The sequence below is a fragment of the Petromyzon marinus genome (assembly GCF_048934315.1).
Source record: "Petromyzon marinus isolate PM22_M1 ecotype Great Lakes invasive population chromosome 67 unlocalized genomic scaffold, UKy_Petmar_22M1.pri1.0 chr67_unloc.6, whole genome shotgun sequence".
Taxonomy (NCBI): Eukaryota; Metazoa; Chordata; class Hyperoartia; order Petromyzontiformes; family Petromyzontidae; genus Petromyzon; species Petromyzon marinus.
In genome coordinates this window covers 607,844-625,304 of record NW_027422596.1, presented here as the reverse complement: position 1 = coordinate 625,304, position 17,461 = coordinate 607,844, and the positions used below count along the sequence as shown (strand labels likewise).

The 17,461-nt window shown below is 51.2% G+C and overlaps 2 protein-coding genes across 6 annotated transcripts in view; both read left to right on the top strand.

Annotated features, from left to right (window-relative positions):
* Nucleotides 1-17,461, top strand: part of LOC116937743 (ankyrin repeat domain-containing protein 49) — a 390,193-nt gene that overhangs the window by 139,024 nt on the left and 233,708 nt on the right. The gene's annotated exons all lie outside the window — the stretch shown is intronic.
* Nucleotides 6,481-17,461, top strand: part of LOC142907979 (vitamin K-dependent protein S-like) — a 147,948-nt gene continuing 136,967 nt past the window's right edge. Inside the window, exons 1-2 of one of the 2 annotated variants that reach the window (XM_076058052.1) lie at nucleotides 6,481-7,202; nucleotides 16,865-17,034. In XM_076058052.1, the coding sequence (XP_075914167.1) occupies nucleotides 7,142-7,202; nucleotides 16,865-17,034 (231 nt within the window). In that variant the 5' untranslated portion in view covers nucleotides 6,481-7,141. Of the gene's footprint in view, nucleotides 7,203-16,864; nucleotides 17,035-17,461 lie in introns of those variants that run through there. The other variant, XM_076058051.1, reaches the window with a different exon arrangement.

Genomic DNA, 17,461 nt, shown 5'->3' with positions numbered 1-17,461 from the left:
GGGGTCCTGGGTGTACACCCATCACCGGAGTGGAAGAATGGCAGGCGCATCTTACAGATGACTAGTCGATGGTCAGAGGGCAGATCAGCTCCACGGTAGTTCCTGATGCCCCCAGCGATGTTGAGCCTCATCGATGCTCATCATCGCTGGGGGTATAAGTTACCACGACCACCACTCCCTGCCTCTGCTTGATGGGAAGGCGAGCCCAAAGTAGCCTGGGGCTTACAGCTTCCCACACCTCAACGCCACGCTCCCACGCCCCCTTCATTCTTTTGTTCAGAAGAAGAGCCACTCCCTGTTGTTTGGCAGTCTCCTGCCCCGAGTAGAGGACTGTCCACCCCTCATGGTGGCAGGAGCCAGAGCCGGTCCACCGGACCTCCTGAATGCCACAGAGATCCAGGCGGTACCGGTCCAGCTCCCGACAGAGGAGTGGCAGCCTCTCCTCAGCAGTGAGCGTTCGAAAAAATTCCACGTGGCCAGACGCAGTGGCTTTTCGTTGTTTCTGGAGGAGCCCCGAGGGTAAAGATTCAGTCTCCTGCCTCCGCCAAATGTGGTTTGGCCAGGAGACGTCACAGACGCCTGTCCCCCCAGGGGCCTCTGGTACAAGCTTATTAGTAATATATTTAAGTCGTGGTTTCGTGTTAATTTATTGAAGGTGGAGGGGTTACCAGCCCCTCGCACCCGTACAAAGCCCCCATTTGGCCGCTGTGGTGGTCACAGACGCCATGAGGGGGAATGGCCAATCGGAATTGGCCCTCCCCCCCCCCCACCCCTCCATGGCACTGGTCACCCACAGCCTTCCTGTCCGGCACCAACGCACTAATTGACACGAAGACAAAGCTCCCCCGTGTAGCCTCTAACAGGCTGTAGGGGCAAGTGCTGTGAGTAGCGAGTAGCAGCAGCACCTGTGAAGGTAGACACAGACAAAGGTCCCCCGTGTAGCCTCTAACAGACTGTAGGGGCAAGTGCTGTGAGTAGCAGCAGCACCTGTGAAGGTAGACACAGACAAAGGTCCCCCGTGTAGCCTCTAACAGACTGTAGGGGCAAGTGCTGTGAGTAGCAGCAGCACCTGTGAAGGTAGACACAGACAAAGGTCCCCCGTGTAGCCTCTAACAGGCTGTAGGGGCAAGTGCTGTGAGTAGCGAGTAGCAGAAGCACCTGTGAAGGTAGACACAGACAAAGCTCCCCCCGTGTAGCCTCTAACAGGCTGTAGGGGCAAGTGCTGTGAGTAGCGAGTAGCAGAAGCACCTGTGAAGGTAGACACAGACAAAGGTCCCCCGTGTAGCCTCTAACAGACTGCTGGGGCAAGTGCTGTGAGTAGCGAGTAGCAGCAGCACCTGTGAAGGTAGACACAGACAAAGGTCCCCCGTGTAGCCTCTAACAGGCTGTAGGGGCAAGTGCTGTTAGTAGCGAGTAGCAGCAGCACCTGTGAAGGTAGACACAGACAAAGGTCCCCCGTGTAGCCTCTATCAGGGTGTAGGGGCAAGTGCTGTGAGTAGCAGCACCTGTGAAGGTAGACACAGACAAAGGTCCCCCGTGTAGCCTCTAACAGGCTGTAGGGCCAAGTGCTGTGAAGGGTACCGGCTCTGTGGTACACGAGGGGGTGGGTGGCTACCAGCACCACGCCCGGCCGCCTTTGTCTCCCCAGTGGCGATGTTTACTAAACACCTTCGCCGGGTCACTCATGTGAGGCCGAGTCGACCTAGGGGAGGCCCAGGACCGGTTCAGATAATCGTCACTGGTGTTGGGCGTGAGCGGGAATCGAACCCGGGTCGCCAGGTTCATAGCGTAGCGCACTAACCGCTACACTATCACTCATATACATATATATACATACCAACACACACAATACCAACAACCGCCATTCGCCACTAAGCGACGGTGTGACGTCACAACGGCACCCGTGCCAGGCTAGGTGCACCACTTTGAGGCTATCACGTGAAGCGTCGAAGGCTCGCCGCTGGCAGGAGGAGGTCACGTGACAGACCCAGCAGGTGCCATGGGTCGGCCGACTGAGATGACCGGTAGATGCACCACCAGCTGTAACCCCCCCTACTGTGCCAGGCTAGATGCAGGAGGAGGTCACGTGACAGACCCAGTAGGTGCCATGGGTCAGCTGACTGAGATGACCGCTAGATGCACCACCAGCTGTACCCCCCTCCTGTGTATTTTATCCGCCCGGCGCTCCGCCCGTTGTTGTGAGCGTCGCTCCTCTGCCCTCCGCTATTGTTGCTGGAGGGCGACTACCTCCAACTGCCCAGTAGCAGCAGCGTCCTTCACGAGTGTAAATCTACCACACACATGAACAAAGATCCCCCGTATAACCTTAACAGACTGCAGGGGCAAGTGCTGTTAGCGAGCACCTATGAAGGCCGGAACGGTACACGAGGGGGTGGGTGGCCAGCAACACGCCGGACCGCCTTTGTCTCCCCAGTGGCGATGTTCACTACACACCGCACCAGGTACTCATTTGAGGCTGAGTCGACCTAGGGGATGCCCAGGGACCGGTTCAAATCATCGTCACTGATGTTGGCCGTGAGCGAGAATCGAACCCGGGTCGTCGGGTTCATAGCGCAGCGTAGCGCTAACCGCTACACTACACACACAGACACACACACACAGACAACACACACAGACACACACACAGTGACACACACAGACACTCACAGTGACACACACACAGACACTCACACAGACACACACACACAGTCACACACACACTGACACACACACACAGACACACACACACTGACACACACACAGACACACACACAGACACACACACACTGACACACACACACTGACACACACACAGGCACACACACACTGACACACACACACTGACACACACACATACACACACACACGTATATACATGTGTGTGTATGTGTGCTGGTGTGTGACTGTGTGTGTGCGGGTGAGCGGTGGGTGTAGTGGTTAGCGCTACGCTGCGCTACGAACCCGGCGACCCGAGTTCGATTCCCGCTCACGGCCACCAACACCACCGGTGACGATTATCTGAACCGGTCCTGGGCCTCCCCTAGGTCGACTCAGCCTCAAACGAGTAGCTGGTGTAGCGGCGTGTAGTGAACATCACCACTGGGGAGACAAAGGCGGTCGGGAGTGGTGCTGGTAGCCACCCACCCCCTCGTGTGTCACAGTGCCGGTAGCCTTCACAGGTGCTGCTCGCTAACAGCACTTGCCCCTACAGCCTGTTAGAGGCTACACGGGGGACCTTTGTCTGTGTCTACCTTCACAGGTGCTGCTGCTACTCGCTACTCACAGCACTTGCCCCTACAGCCTGTTAGAGGCTACACGGGGGACCTTTGTCTGTGTCTACCTTCACAGGTGCTGCTGCTACTCGCTACTCACAGCACTTGCCCCTACAGCCTGTTAGAGGCTACACGGGGGACCTTTGTCTGTGTCTACCTTCACAGGTGCTGCTGCTACTCGCTACTCACAGCACTTGCCCCTACAGCCTGTAAGAGGCTACACGGGGGAGCTTTGTCCTGTGTGCATGTCTGTGCGTGTGTGTATATACACGTGTGTGCGTGTACATGTGTGTTTATATGTGTGTGTTCATATTTGTGCGTGTGTGTGTGTGGGAGGCAGTCGTCCCTCCAACAACAACGGAGGGCGGAGGAGCGGCGCTCACAACAACGAGCGAAGCGCCGGGTGGCTAAAGCACAGCAGGTTGACACAGTAGGGGGCACAGGTGGTGCATCAGCCAGTCATCTCAGTCAGTCGACCCGTGGCAACGGGGTCTGCCCCGTGACCTCCTGCCAGCGGGCGTTCGACACTTCCACGTGGTAGCCTCAAGGTGCACGTGGCCTGGCACAAGCGTCGTGGTGACGTCACCGCCACTTAGTGGCGAATGGCGGTTGTTGTTTTAGTGTGTGTGTGCTTGTGTGTACATGTGTGTGTGTATATGTGTGTGTATGATGCCTGTGTGTACGTGTGTGTGCGTGTATATGTGTGTGTGTGTACATGTGTGTGTGTCACTGTGTGTGTATGATGCCTGTGTGTACGTGTGTGTGCGTGTATATGTGTGCGTGTGTACATGTGTGTGTGTCACTGTGTGTGTATGATGCCTGTGTGTACGTGTGTGTGCGTGTATATGTGTGTGTGTGTACATGTGGTTCACGTTACGTGCACAGTTCACTCCGTAACTGCTGCGCGCACGGCGCTTTAACGAGAAGCACATGGCCAGGACTTGCAGAGATGTCGCAATTGCCTTGAGAGAGAGAGAGAGCATCACGTGGGGTGTGCGTAGGGGTGTGGGTGTGTGGGGTGTGTGGGGGGTGTGGGTGTGTGTGTGTGGGTGTGTGTGGGGAGTGTGTGTGTGGGGGTGTGTGGGGGGGTGTGGGTGTGTGTGTGTGGAGTAGTGTGTGGGGGGTGTAGGTGTGTGTGTGGGGGTGTGTGGGTGTGTGTGGGTGTGTGGGGGGTGTAGGTGTGTGTGGGTGTGTGCGTAGGGGTGTGTGTGTGGGGTAGTGTGTGGGGGGGTGTGGGTGTGTGTGGGGGGTGTAGGTGTGTGTGTGGGGGTGTGTGGGGGGGGGTGTGTGGGTGTGTGTGGGGTGTGTGTGTGGGGGTGTGTGTGTGTGTGTGGGGGGGTGGGTGTGTGGGTGTGCGGGGGAGGTGTGTGTGTGTGGGGGGGTCGGGCGTGGTGCTGGTAGCCACCCACCCCCTCGTGTACCGTTCCAGCCTTCAAAGGTGCTCGCTAACAGCACTTGCCCCTACAGTCTGTTAAGGCTATATGGGGGATCTTTTTGTGTCTGGCAAAACAACCCCCTACCTCCCCGTGGTGCCGGACGGGCAACGGTGTGCTGGGCAGTACTATGGGTGGAGGGCCAATTCAGATTGGCCTTTCCCCTCATTGCGTCTGTGACCACCACAGCGGCCAAACGGGGGCTCTGGAAGGGTGCAAAGGGCTGGTAACCCCTCCACCTTCAATCAACTAACACTAAACCACGTCTAAGATATCTATAAACAAGCTTGTGCCGGAGGCCCCGGGGGGACAGGCGACTATGACGTCTCCTGGCCAAACCCCATTTGGCGGAGCCAGGAGATTGAATATCTATCCTCGGGGCTCCTCCAGAAACAACAAAAAGCCACTTCGTGTGGCCATGTGGAATGTTCGAACGCTCACTGTGGAGGAGAGGCTGCCACTCCTCTGTCGGGAGCTGGTCTGGTACCACCTAGATCTCCGTGGCATTCAGGAGGCCCGGTGGACCGGCTCTGACTCCTGCCACCGTGAGGGGTGGACAGTCCTCTACTCGGGGCAGGAGACTGCCAAACAACAGGGTGTGGCTCTTCTTCTGAATAAAATAATGAAGGGGGCGTGGGAGCGTGGTGGTCCTGAGCTCCCATATGGCCGCTGTGGTGGTGGCTACAGTCGCCATGAGGGTAGAGGGCCAATCGGAATTGACCCTCTCCCCCACGGCACTGCCCACGACAGCGTTGCCCGTCCGGCACCACTCAAACACAACAACAACCGCCATTCGCCACCAAGTGGCGGTGACGTCACCACGACGCTTGTGCCAGGCCATGTGCACCTTGAGGCCACGTGAGGTGTCGAACGCCCGCTGGCAGGAGGTCACGGGGCAGACCCAGCAGGTGCCACGGGTCGACTAACTGAGATGACTGAGATGACTGGCTGATGCACCACCTGTGCCCCCTATTGTGCCAATCTGCTGTGCTTTAGCCACCCGGCGCTCCGCTCGTTGTTGTGAGCGTCGCTCCTCCGCCCTCTGTTGTTGTTGGAGGGCGACTACCTCCAACTGCCCAGTAGCATCCTTCACGAGCCTCCTCCACAGAGGCCGATCTTGACACCGCTGGTACCAGTCATCGGCAAGTCCACTCAGCTCCACGTCCTCCTCTACCACATCACTCCATCTCTTTTCTAGCTCGTGCCGCGCCCGTTTAGCACCCTCTATCCGGCCGAACAAAAGCTGTGTCGGCATGCGGTGGCTGGGCATGCGGGCGACGTGACCCAGCCAACGCAGCCTTGCCTGCCGGAGGAGCTCACCGATGGGACTTTGCCCAGATCTTTCAAGGATTTGTGAGCTCCTCACACAGTCCAGCCTGGTTGAACCCAGGATGGATCGTAGGCAAGCCAGCCTAAATGTTTCTAACCGGTGAAGATGTTCCATTAGGGGGATCCACATTTCACACTCACACAACAACACACACACTCACACGCAAAAAGATCCCCCATATAGCCTTAACAGACTATAGGGGCAAGTGCTGTTAGCGAGCACCGATGAAGGCCGGAACGGTACACGAGGGGGTGGGTGACCAGCACCACGCCCGACCGCCTTTGTCTCCATAGTGGCAATGTTTACACACCGCACCAGGTACTCATTTGAGGCTGAGTCGACCTAGGGGAGGCCCGGGACCGGTTCAGATAATCGTCACTGGTGTTGGCCGTGAGCGGGAATCGAACCCGGGTCGCCAGGTTCATAGCGCAGCGCGCTAACCACTACACTATCGCTCCCCACACACTCTCTCACACTCACACACACTTACACACTCACACACATCCATCAACACACACACTCACACTCACTCACTCACACACACTCACATATTCACACACTCACTCACACAATCACACACTCACACACACTGATCAACACACTCACACACACTGAGCAACACACTCACTTACACACTCACACACACTTATCAACACACACACTCACACACTCCCCCACCCACACTCTCACACACTCACACACACTGATCAACACACTCACACACACTCATCAACACACACACACTCTCACACATTCACACACTCACTCACACACTCACTCACACACACTCATCAACACACACATACACTCACACACTCATCAACACACACACTCATCAACACACACACTCATCAATACACTCACACACTCACACACACTCATCAACACACACACACTCGCACACACTCACACACTCCCCCATTCACTAATCCACGTACCCCCTCCACCACCCACTGAGACTCCTCCACCCACGCACTGCACACGCTCCAGAGAAGTCTCACAACCCAAGAGACGAACACCCCCACCACCACCATCATCAGCATCACCACCATCATCATCAGCATCACCACCATCATCAGCAACACGTCGGCAAGGGGAGAGCCGTGATGGCAGCAGGGATGGTGATGGTGCTCGTAGCCACCACGGCGGTGATGGTGCAAGGCCTGTGTGAGTATGAAGATGGGTGGTGGTGGTAACTATTGTGGTGGAAAATATGATGGTTAGAGTGATGATGATGGTTAGAGTGATGATGGTTAGAGTGATGATTATGGTTAGAGTGATGATGGTGGTTAGAGTGATGATGGTGGTTAGAGTGATGATGGTGGTTAGAGTGATGATGGTTAGAGTGATGATGATGGTTAGAGTGATGATGGTTAGAGTGATGATGGTTAGAGTGATTATGATGGTTAGAGTGATGATGGTTAGAGTGATGATGGTTAGAGTGATGATGGTTAGAGTGATGATGATTAGTGTGATGATGGTTAGTGTGATGATGGTTAGAGTGATGATGATGGTTAGAGTGATGATGGTTAGGGTGATGATGGTTAGAGTGATGATGGTTAGAGTGATGATGATGATGGTTAGAGTGATGATGGTGGTTAGAGTGATGATGATGGTTAGAGTGATGATGATGGTTAAAGTGATGATAGTTAGAGTGATGATGATGGTTAGAGTGATGATGATTAGAGTGATGATGATGGTTAGAGTGATGATGATGGTTAGAGTGATGATGGTTAGAGTGATGATTGTTAGGGTGATGATGGTTAGTGATGATGGTTAGAGTGATGATGGTTAGTGTGATGATGGTTAGTGTGATGATGGTTAGAGTGATGATGGTTAGAGTGATGATGGTTAGAGTGATGATGGTTAGAGTGATGATGGTGGTTAGAGTGATGATGGTTAGAGTGATGATGGTTAGAGTGATGATGGTGGTTAGAGTGATGATGGTTAGAGTGATGCTGGTTAGAGTGATGATGATGATGGTTAGAGTGATGATGGTTAGAGTGATGATGGTTAGAGTGATGATGGTTAGGGTGATGATGGTTAGAGTGATGATGGTTAGAGTGATGATGATGATGGTTAGAGTGATGATGATGGTTAGAGTGATGATGATGGTTAGAGTGATGATGATGGTTAGAGTGATGATGGTGGTTAGAGTGATGATGGTTAGAGTGATGATGATGGTTAGAGTGATGATGATGGTTAGAGTGATGACGGTTAGAGTGATGATGGTTAGAGTGATGATGGTGGTTAGAGTGATGATGGTTAGAGTGATGATGGTTAGAGTGATGATGGTTAGAGTGATGATGGTTAGTGTGATGATGGTTAGTGTGATGATGGTTAGAGTGATGATGGTTAGAGTGATGATGGTTAGAGTGATGATGGTTAGGGTGATGATGGTTAGAGTGATGATGGTTAGAGTGATGATGATGATGGTTAGAGTGATGATGGTGGTTAGAGTGATGATGATGGTTAGAGTGATGATGATGGTTAAAGTGATGATAGTTAGAGTGATGATGATGGTTAGAGTGATGATGATTAGAGTGATGATGATGGTTAGAGTGATGATGATGGTTAGAGTGATGATGGTTAGAGTGATGATGGTTAGGGTGATGATGGTTAGTGATGATGGTTAGAGTGATGATGGTTAGAGTGATGATGATGGTTAGAGTGATGATGATTAGAGTGATGATGATGGTTAGAGTGATGATGATGGTTAGAGTGATGATGGTTAGAGTGATGATTGTTAGGGTGATGATGGTTAGTGATGATGGTTAGAGTGATGATGGTTAGTGTGATGATGGTTAGTGTGATGATGGTTAGAGTGATGATGGTTAGAGTGATGATGGTTAGAGTGATGATGGTTAGAGTGATGATGGTGGTTAGAGTGATGATGGTTAGAGTGATGATGGTTAGAGTGATGATGGTGGTTAGAGTGATGATGGTTAGAGTGATGCTGGTTAGAGTGATGATGATGATGGTTAGAGTGATGATGGTTAGAGTGATGATGGTTAGAGTGATGATGGTTAGGGTGATGATGGTTAGAGTGATGATGGTTAGAGTGATGATGATGATGGTTAGAGTGATGATGATGGTTAGAGTGATGATGATGGTTAGAGTGATGATGATGGTTAGAGTGATGATGGTGGTTAGAGTGATGATGGTTAGAGTGATGATGATGGTTAGAGTGATGATGATGGTTAGAGTGATGACGGTTAGAGTGATGATGGTTAGAGTGATGATGGTGGTTAGAGTGATGATGGTTAGAGTGATGATGGTTAGAGTGATGATGGTTAGAGTGATGATGGTTAGTGTGATGATGGTTAGAGTGATGATGGTTAGAGTGATGATGGTTAGAGTGATGATGGTTAGGGTGATGATGGTTAGAGTGATGATGGTTAGAGTGATGATGATGATGGTTAGAGTGATGATGGTGGTTAGAGTGATGATGATGGTTAGAGTGATGATGATGGTTAAAGTGATGATAGTTAGAGTGATGATGATGGTTAGAGTGATGATGATTAGAGTGATGATGATGGTTAGAGTGATGATGATGGTTAGAGTGATGATGGTTAGAGTGATGATGGTTAGGGTGATGATGGTTAGTGATGATGGTTAGAGTGATGATGGTTAGTGTGATGATGGTTAGTGTGATGATGGTTAGAGTGATGATGGTTAGAGTGATGATGGTTAGAGTGATGATGGTTAGAGTGATGATGGTGGTTAGAGTGATGATGGTTAGAGTGATGATGGTTAGAGTGATGATGGTGGTTAGAGTGATGATGGTTAGAGTGATGCTGGTTAGAGTGATGATGATGATGGTTAGAGTGATGATGGTTAGAGTGATGATGGTTAGAGTGATGATGGTTAGGGTGATGATGGTTAGAGTGATGATGGTTAGAGTGATGATGATGATGGTTAGAGTGATGATGATGGTTAGAGTGATGATGATGGTTAGAGTGATGATGATGGTTAGAGTGATGATGATGGTTAGAGTGATGATGGTGGTTAGAGTGATGATGGTTAGAGTGATGATGATGGTTAGAGTGATGATGATGGTTAGAGTGATGATGGTGGTTAGAGTGATGATGGTTAGAGTGATGATGGTTAGTGTGATGATGGTTAGTGTGATGATGGTTAGAGTGATGATGGTTAGAGTGATGATGATGGTTAGTGTGATGATGGTTAGAGTGATGATGGTTAGAGTGATGATGGTTAGTGTGATGATGGTTAGAGTGATGATGGTTAGAGTCATGATGTTTAGAGTGATGATGGTTAGAGTGATGATGGTTAGATTGATGATGGTTAGAGTGATGATGGTTAGAGTGATGATGGTTAGTGTGATGATGGTTAGAGTGTTGATGGTTAGATTGATGATGTTTAGAGTGATGATGGTTAGGGTGATGATGGTTAGAGTGATGATGGTTAGAGTGATGATGATGGTTAGAGTGATGATGGTTAGAGTGATGATGGTTAGAGTGATGATGATGGTTAGTGTGATGATGGTTAGAGTGATGATGGTTGGAGTGATGATGGTTAGAGTGATGATGGTTAGAGTGATGATGTTTAGAGTGATGATGGTTAGAGTGATGATGGTTAGAGTGATGATGGTTAGAGTGATGATGGTTAGTGTGATGATGGTTAGAGTGTTGATGGTTAGAGTGATGATGTTTAGAGTGATGATGGTTAGGGTGATGATGGTTAGAGTGATGATGGTTAGAGTGATGATGATGGTTAGAGTGATGATGGTTAGAGTGATGATGTTTAGATTGATGATGGTTAGGGTGATGATGGTTAGAGTGATGATGGTTAGAGTGATGATGATGATGATGATGGTTAGAGTGATGATGGTTAGAGTGATGATGGTGGTTAGAGTGATGGTGGTTAGAGTGATGATGGTTAGAGTGATGATGGTTAGAGTGATGATGGTTAGTGTGATGATGGTTAGAGTGATGATGGTTAGAGTGATGATGTTTAGAGTGATGATGGTTAGGGTGATGATGATGGTTCGAGTGATGATGGTTAGAGTGATGATGGTGGTTAGAGTGATGATGGTTAGAGTGATGATGGTTAGTGTGATGATGGTTAGTGTGATGATGGTTAGAGTGATGATGGTTAGAGTGATGATGGTTAGTGTGATGATGGTTAGAGTGATGATGATGGTTAGAGTGATGATGATGGTTAGAGTGATGATGATGGTTAGAGTGATGATGGTTAGAGTGATGATGGTTAGTGTAATGATGGTTAGAGTGATGATGATGGTTAGAGTGATGATGATGGTTAGAGTGATGATGGTTAGAGTGATGATGGTTAGTGTGATGATGGTTAGAGTGATGATGGTTAGAGTGATGATGGTTAGAGTGATGATGGTTAGAGTGATGATGGTTAGTGTCATGATGGTTAGAGTGATGATGGTTAGAGTCATGATGGTTAGAGTGATGATGGTTAGAGTGATGATGGTTAGAGTGATTATGGTTAGCGTGATGATGGTTAGTGTGATGATGGTTAGAGTGATGATGATGGTTAGAGTGATGATGATGGTTAGAGTGATGATGATGGTTAGAGTGATGATGGTTAGAGTGATGATGGTTAGTGTAATGATGGTTAGAGTGATGGTGGTTAGAGTGATGATGATGGTTAGTGTGATGATGTTCAGAGTGATGATGGTTAGACTGATGATGGTTAGAGTGATGATGGTTAGAGTGACGATATCTAGAGTGATGATGGTTAGTGTGATGATGGTTAGAGTGATGATGGTTAGAGTGATGATGGTTAGAGTGATGATGGTTAGGGTGATGATGGTTAGGGTGATGATGGTTAGGGTGATGATGGTTAGAGTGATGATGATGATGATGATGGTTAGAGTGATGATGTTCAGAGTGATGATGGTTAGAGTGATGATTGTTAGAGTGATGATGGTTAGGGTGATGATGGTTAGAGTGATGATGGTTAGAGTGATGATGGTTAGAGTGATAATGTTTAAAGTGATGATGGTGGTGAGAGTAATGATGGTGATGGTGAGAGTGATGATGGTTAATATGATTGTGATGAGTTTCTGTATGAGTGAGTGTACAAGTAATTGTCTAAATGTATGTGTGAGTGAGTGTCTGTATTTATGAGTGAGTGTATGTATGTCTGTGTGTATAAATGTGTGTCTGTATTTATGTATGAGTGTATGTCTGTGTGTGTGAGTGTCTGTATGTGTGTGAGTGTCTGTATGTGTGAATGTCTGTATGTGTGTGTGAGTGAGTGTCTTTATGTATGTATGTGTGTGAGTGAGTGTCTGTATGTGTGTGTGAGTGAGTGTCTGTATGTGAGTGTGGGAAGCGGTAGTGTAGTGGTTAGCGCGCTCCGCTATGAACCTGGCGACCCGGGTTCGATTCCCGCTCACGGCCAACACCAGTGACGATTATATGAACCGGTCCTGGGCCTCCCCTAGGCCGACTCAGCCTCAAATGAGTACCTGGTGCGGTGTGTAAACATCGCTACTGGGGAGACAAAGGAGGTCGGGCGTGGTGCTGGCCACCCACCCCCTCGTGTACCGTTCCAGCCTTCATAGGTGCTCGCTAACAGCACTTGCCCCTACAGTCTGTTACAGGCCATACGGGGGATCTTTGTATGTGTGTGAGTGAGTGTCTGTATGTGTGTGATTGAGTGTCTGTATGTGTGTGTGTGAGTGTCTGTGTGTGTGAGTGAGTGAGTGTCTGTATGTGTGAGTGAGTGTCTCTATGTGTGAGTGTCTGTATGTGTGTGTGAGTGTCTGTATGTGTGTGTGTTAGTGTCTATATGTGTGTGTGAGTGTCTGCATGTGTGTCTTGAGTGTCTGTATGTGTGAGTGTCTGTATGTGTGTGAGTGAGCGTATGTATGTGTGAGTGAGTGAGTGTCTGTATGTGTGAGTGTCTGTATGTATGTGTGAGTGAGTGTCTGTGTGTGAGAGAGTGAGTGTCTGTATGTATGTGTGAATGAGTGAGTGTATGTGTGTGTGAGTGTATCTGTGTGTGAGTGTATGTGTCAGTGAGTGTCTGTATGTATGTATGTTTGTGTGAGTGAGTGTATATGTGTATGTGTGAGTGAGTGTCTGTATGTATGTATGTTTGTGTGAGTGAGTGAGTGTAGTGTGTGTGTGTGAGTGAGTGTCTGTATGTGTGTGTGAGTGTATGTATGTATGTGTGAGTGTGTATGTGTCTGGTCTGGAGTGATTTGAGGGCATGGGCCAGATCAGTTCAATAACAACGGTAGGACGCTGCTAGATTTTTGTGCAGCCCATGGGCTTGTAATTACCAACATGCTGTTCCGGCATCGGCGCATCCACACAACATCATGGATGCATGCCGGGTCCAAGCAAGAACATCTGCTGGACTACATAGTGACGGACCAGCGGATGCGAGCCCATGTTCTTGACACCAGGACCTACCATGGAGCTGATCTGCCCTCTGACCATCGACTTGTCATCTGTAAGATGCGCCTGCCATTTTTCCACTCCGGTGGTGGGTGTACACCCAGGACCTCATTCCAACCTAAAGTGGCCTGGTCTCAGTTATCGGATGAAAGTTGCAAGCGAGAATTTCATCATCGCTTGCGGCTGGGATTGGCATCGTCCCCGACTCCTCCTGATGTCGAGGGTAAATGGGCGAGGTTCAGGACTGTGACTCATGCAGCTGCAATAGCTGCTTTGGGTACGCGGTCCAGACCTCCCCAGACACCCTGGATGACAGAGGAGTTGTTCAGGATGGTTGAGAAAAAGCGACAGGCCCACTGTCATCGGCTACAGAATCCCACGTCAGAGAATGAGGAGGCTTACCGCAGCCTTCGCTCGGAGGTTCGGAGAGCCGTGAGGCGCTGCAAGGATGGGTGGTGGTCGCGGGTTGCTGAGGAGATGGAGTCTGCCTCAGTGGCCCGTGATCATTACTCTCTATTTAACTCCATCAAAAAGTAACCTGCAACGCCACACCTATTACCATCATTAGTGGAAAAAACAGTGATCCAATCTCCGACCCCCAGGAACAGGTTTGCAGATTTGCTGAGCATTTCTGTGAGGTCCTGGGGGAGGGAAAATCCCTCAGCCAGGAAAACATCGTGGCACAAAGTGAGGATGACCCTGCTGAGGCTTTGGTGCCTCAAATATTGGAAGAAGTCATCCCCTGTGATTGGCTGGATGAGGTGCCATCTGTTGAGGGAGTACTGAATGCGATCCGGAGTCTGAGACCAGGAAAGGCAGCGGGCAGAGATGATCTCCCAAGCGAAATGCTGAAGGAGGGTGGCGTTTGTGCACAGACTGCCCTATATGACATCATAACAACCGTCTGGACCACTGGACGGGTTCCGTAGGATTGTAAGGATGCCCTGGTGGTCCCCCTTTTTAAGAAGTGGGACCGCACAGACTGTAACAACTACAGGGGCATCTCACTCCTCAGTGTGCCGGGAAAAGTCCTGGCAAGGATTATTCAACATCGCCTTGCCAGGCACGCTGAGGATAGGCTTGCGGAGCCCCAATGTGGTTTCAGGAAAGGGCGGTCCTGCACAGATGCCATATTTTCTGTCCGTCTGCTACAGCAGAGGTGTAGGGAATTCCAACAAGACCTACATCTGTGCTTTATTGACCTGGTCAAGGCCTATGATGCCATCAGTAGGCGTGGGCTCTGGGTTGTTCTTCGTGCTTATGGTGTACCTGACCCTCTGCTCACGATCATTAAGGACCTTCATGATGGTGATTGGGCCCGGGTAAAACTACGTGGCCGGGAGTCAGAGCCATTCCCTGTACACCTTGCGGTGCGACAAGGATGTCCTCTGGCTCCCACATTATTTAACATCTATTTTGACCACGTAGTTCGTGAAGCCTTCAATAGCTGTACTGGGGGAATCTCCATATGGTACAGATATAATGGGAGGCTGATTGATGCCCGGGTGCGGTCAAGGGATGGCTCCCTATTGCTCAACCACGTTATGTATGCCGATGATTTGGTAATAGCTGATCATTCAGAGGAGTTGGAGATGCTGCTGCTGAGACTGGAGTGTGCCACTAAGAGATGGGGCCTTACCATCAGCCCCACCAAAACTAAGCACCTGCCTGGGTATTTTGTACCATCGGACACTCCACCCCCACAACTCCCAATCGATGATGGGGCAGTTGTGGAGAGAGTGGAGAGTTTCCCATACCTGGGCAGTGTGCTTATGACCGGCTCCAGTTTAACAGCAGAGGTCTCAATCCGAATCAGTCGAACGGCAATATCTTTTCATCGGTTGCGTAACGCTGTGTGGAAGCTACCTGGTCTGTCACTCCGCACTAAGCTTCAGGTCTTCTCGGCCACGGTAATTCCCTCCCTTCTCTACGCTTGCGAAATGTGGACCCCCCTAATGGAACATCTTCGCCGGTTAGAAACATTTAGGCTGGCCTGCCTACGATCCATCCTGGGTTTAACTAGACTGGATTGTGTGATGAGCTCACAAATCCTTGAAAGATCTGGGCAAGGTCCCATCGGTGAGCTCCTCCGGCAGGCAAGGCTGCATTGGCTGGGTCATGTAGCCCGCATGCCCAGCCACCGCATGCCGAAACAGCTTTTGTTCGGCCAGATCGAGGGGTCTAAACGGGCGCGGTACGGGCTAGAGAAGAGATGGAGTGATTTGGTACAGGAGGACGTGGAGCTGAGTGGACTTGCCGATGACCGCTACCAGCGGTGTCAAGATCGGCCTCTGTGGAGGAGGCTCGTGAAGGACGCTACTGGGCAGTTGGAGGCAGTCGCCCTCCAACAACAACGGAGAGTGGAGGAGCGACGCTCACAACAACGAGCGGAGCGCCGGGTGGCTAAAGCACAGCAGGTTGGCGCAGTAGGGGGCACAGGTGGTGCATCAGCCAGTCATCTCGGTCATCTCAGTCAGTCGACCCGTGGCACCTGCTGGGTCTGCCCCGTGACCTCCTGCCAACGGGCGTTCGATACTTCACGTGGCCTCAAGGTGCACATGGCCTGGCACAAGGGTCGTGGTGACGTTACCGCCACTTAGTGGCGAATGGCGGTTGTTGTTGTTGTGTGTATGTGTGAGTGAGTGTCTGTATGTGTGTGTGTGATGTAATCCCAATTGATCGTCGCATGCAGAAAATGCGTGGTTGAGATTAGCAGGATCAGTCAGATTATACGGGGCTACCCCCACACACAGATAAAGGTCCCCCGTGTAGCCTCTAACAGGCTGTAGGGGCAAGTGCTGTGAGTAGCGAGTAGAAGCACCTGTGAAGGTAGACACAGACAAAGCTCCTCCGTGTAGCCTCTAACAGGCTGTAGGGGCAAGTGCTGTGAGTAGCGAGTAGCAGCAGCGCCTGTGAAGGTAGACACAGACAAAGGTCCCCCGTGTAGCCTCTAGCAGGCTGTAGGGGCAAGTGCTGTGAGTATCGAGTAGCAGCGCCTGTGAAGGTAGACACAGACAAAGCTCCCCCGTGTAGCCTCTAGCAGGCTGTAGGGGCAAGTGCTGTTAGTAGCGAGTAGCAGCAACACCTGTGAAGGTAGACACAGACAAAGCTCCCCCGTGTAGCCTCTAACAGGCTGTAGGGGCAAGTGCTGTGAGTAGCGAGCAGCAACACTTGCCCCTACAGCCTCTTAGAGGCTATACGGGGGAGCTTCGTGAGTGTTGGGATGCTGAGCGGTGGTGCTACGAACCCGGCGACCCATGAATGGGCGATGATGATGCTGATGATGCTGCTGATGAAGCTGCTGATGATGCTGATGATGCTGATGCTGATGATGCTACTGCTGCTGGTCCAATGCCGCTGTTCTTCTTCCCCCCCCCCTGCCCCCCTTCCACCCCCCTGCCCCCCCTGCCCCCCCCTGCCCCCCCATAGTCCTGCGGCCCGACGAGGCCGGGGCGTTCCTGGGCCGCGTGCGTCGCGCCAACGACAAGGGCCTCCTGAAGCTGGAGGAGCGTCGTCAGGGCGACCTGGAGCGCGAGTGCGTGGAGGAGAGCTGCTCGCACGAGGAGGCGCGCGAGGTCTTCGAGAACGTCCCCGAGACGGTGACTACCTGCCTGCCCACCTACCTGGCTGCCTACCTGCCTAGACACCTACCTGCCTAGACACCTACCTGCCTAGACACCTACCTGCCTGCCCACCTACCTGGCTGCCTACCTGGCGACCTACCTGGCTGGCTACCTACCTGCCTGGCCACCTACCTGGCTAGACACCTACCTGGCTGGCTACCTACCTGCCTAGACACCTACCTAGACAACTACCTACCTGGCCACCTACCTGCCTAGACACCTACCTGCCTGGCTAGACACCTACCTAGCTGGCTACCTACCTGCCTAGACACCTACCTGCCTAGACACCTACCTGCCTGGTTACCTACCTGCCTAGACACCTACCTAGACAACTACCTACCTGGCTACCTACCTGTCTGGCTACCTACCTGCCTGGCCACCTACCTGCCTGGCTACCTACCTG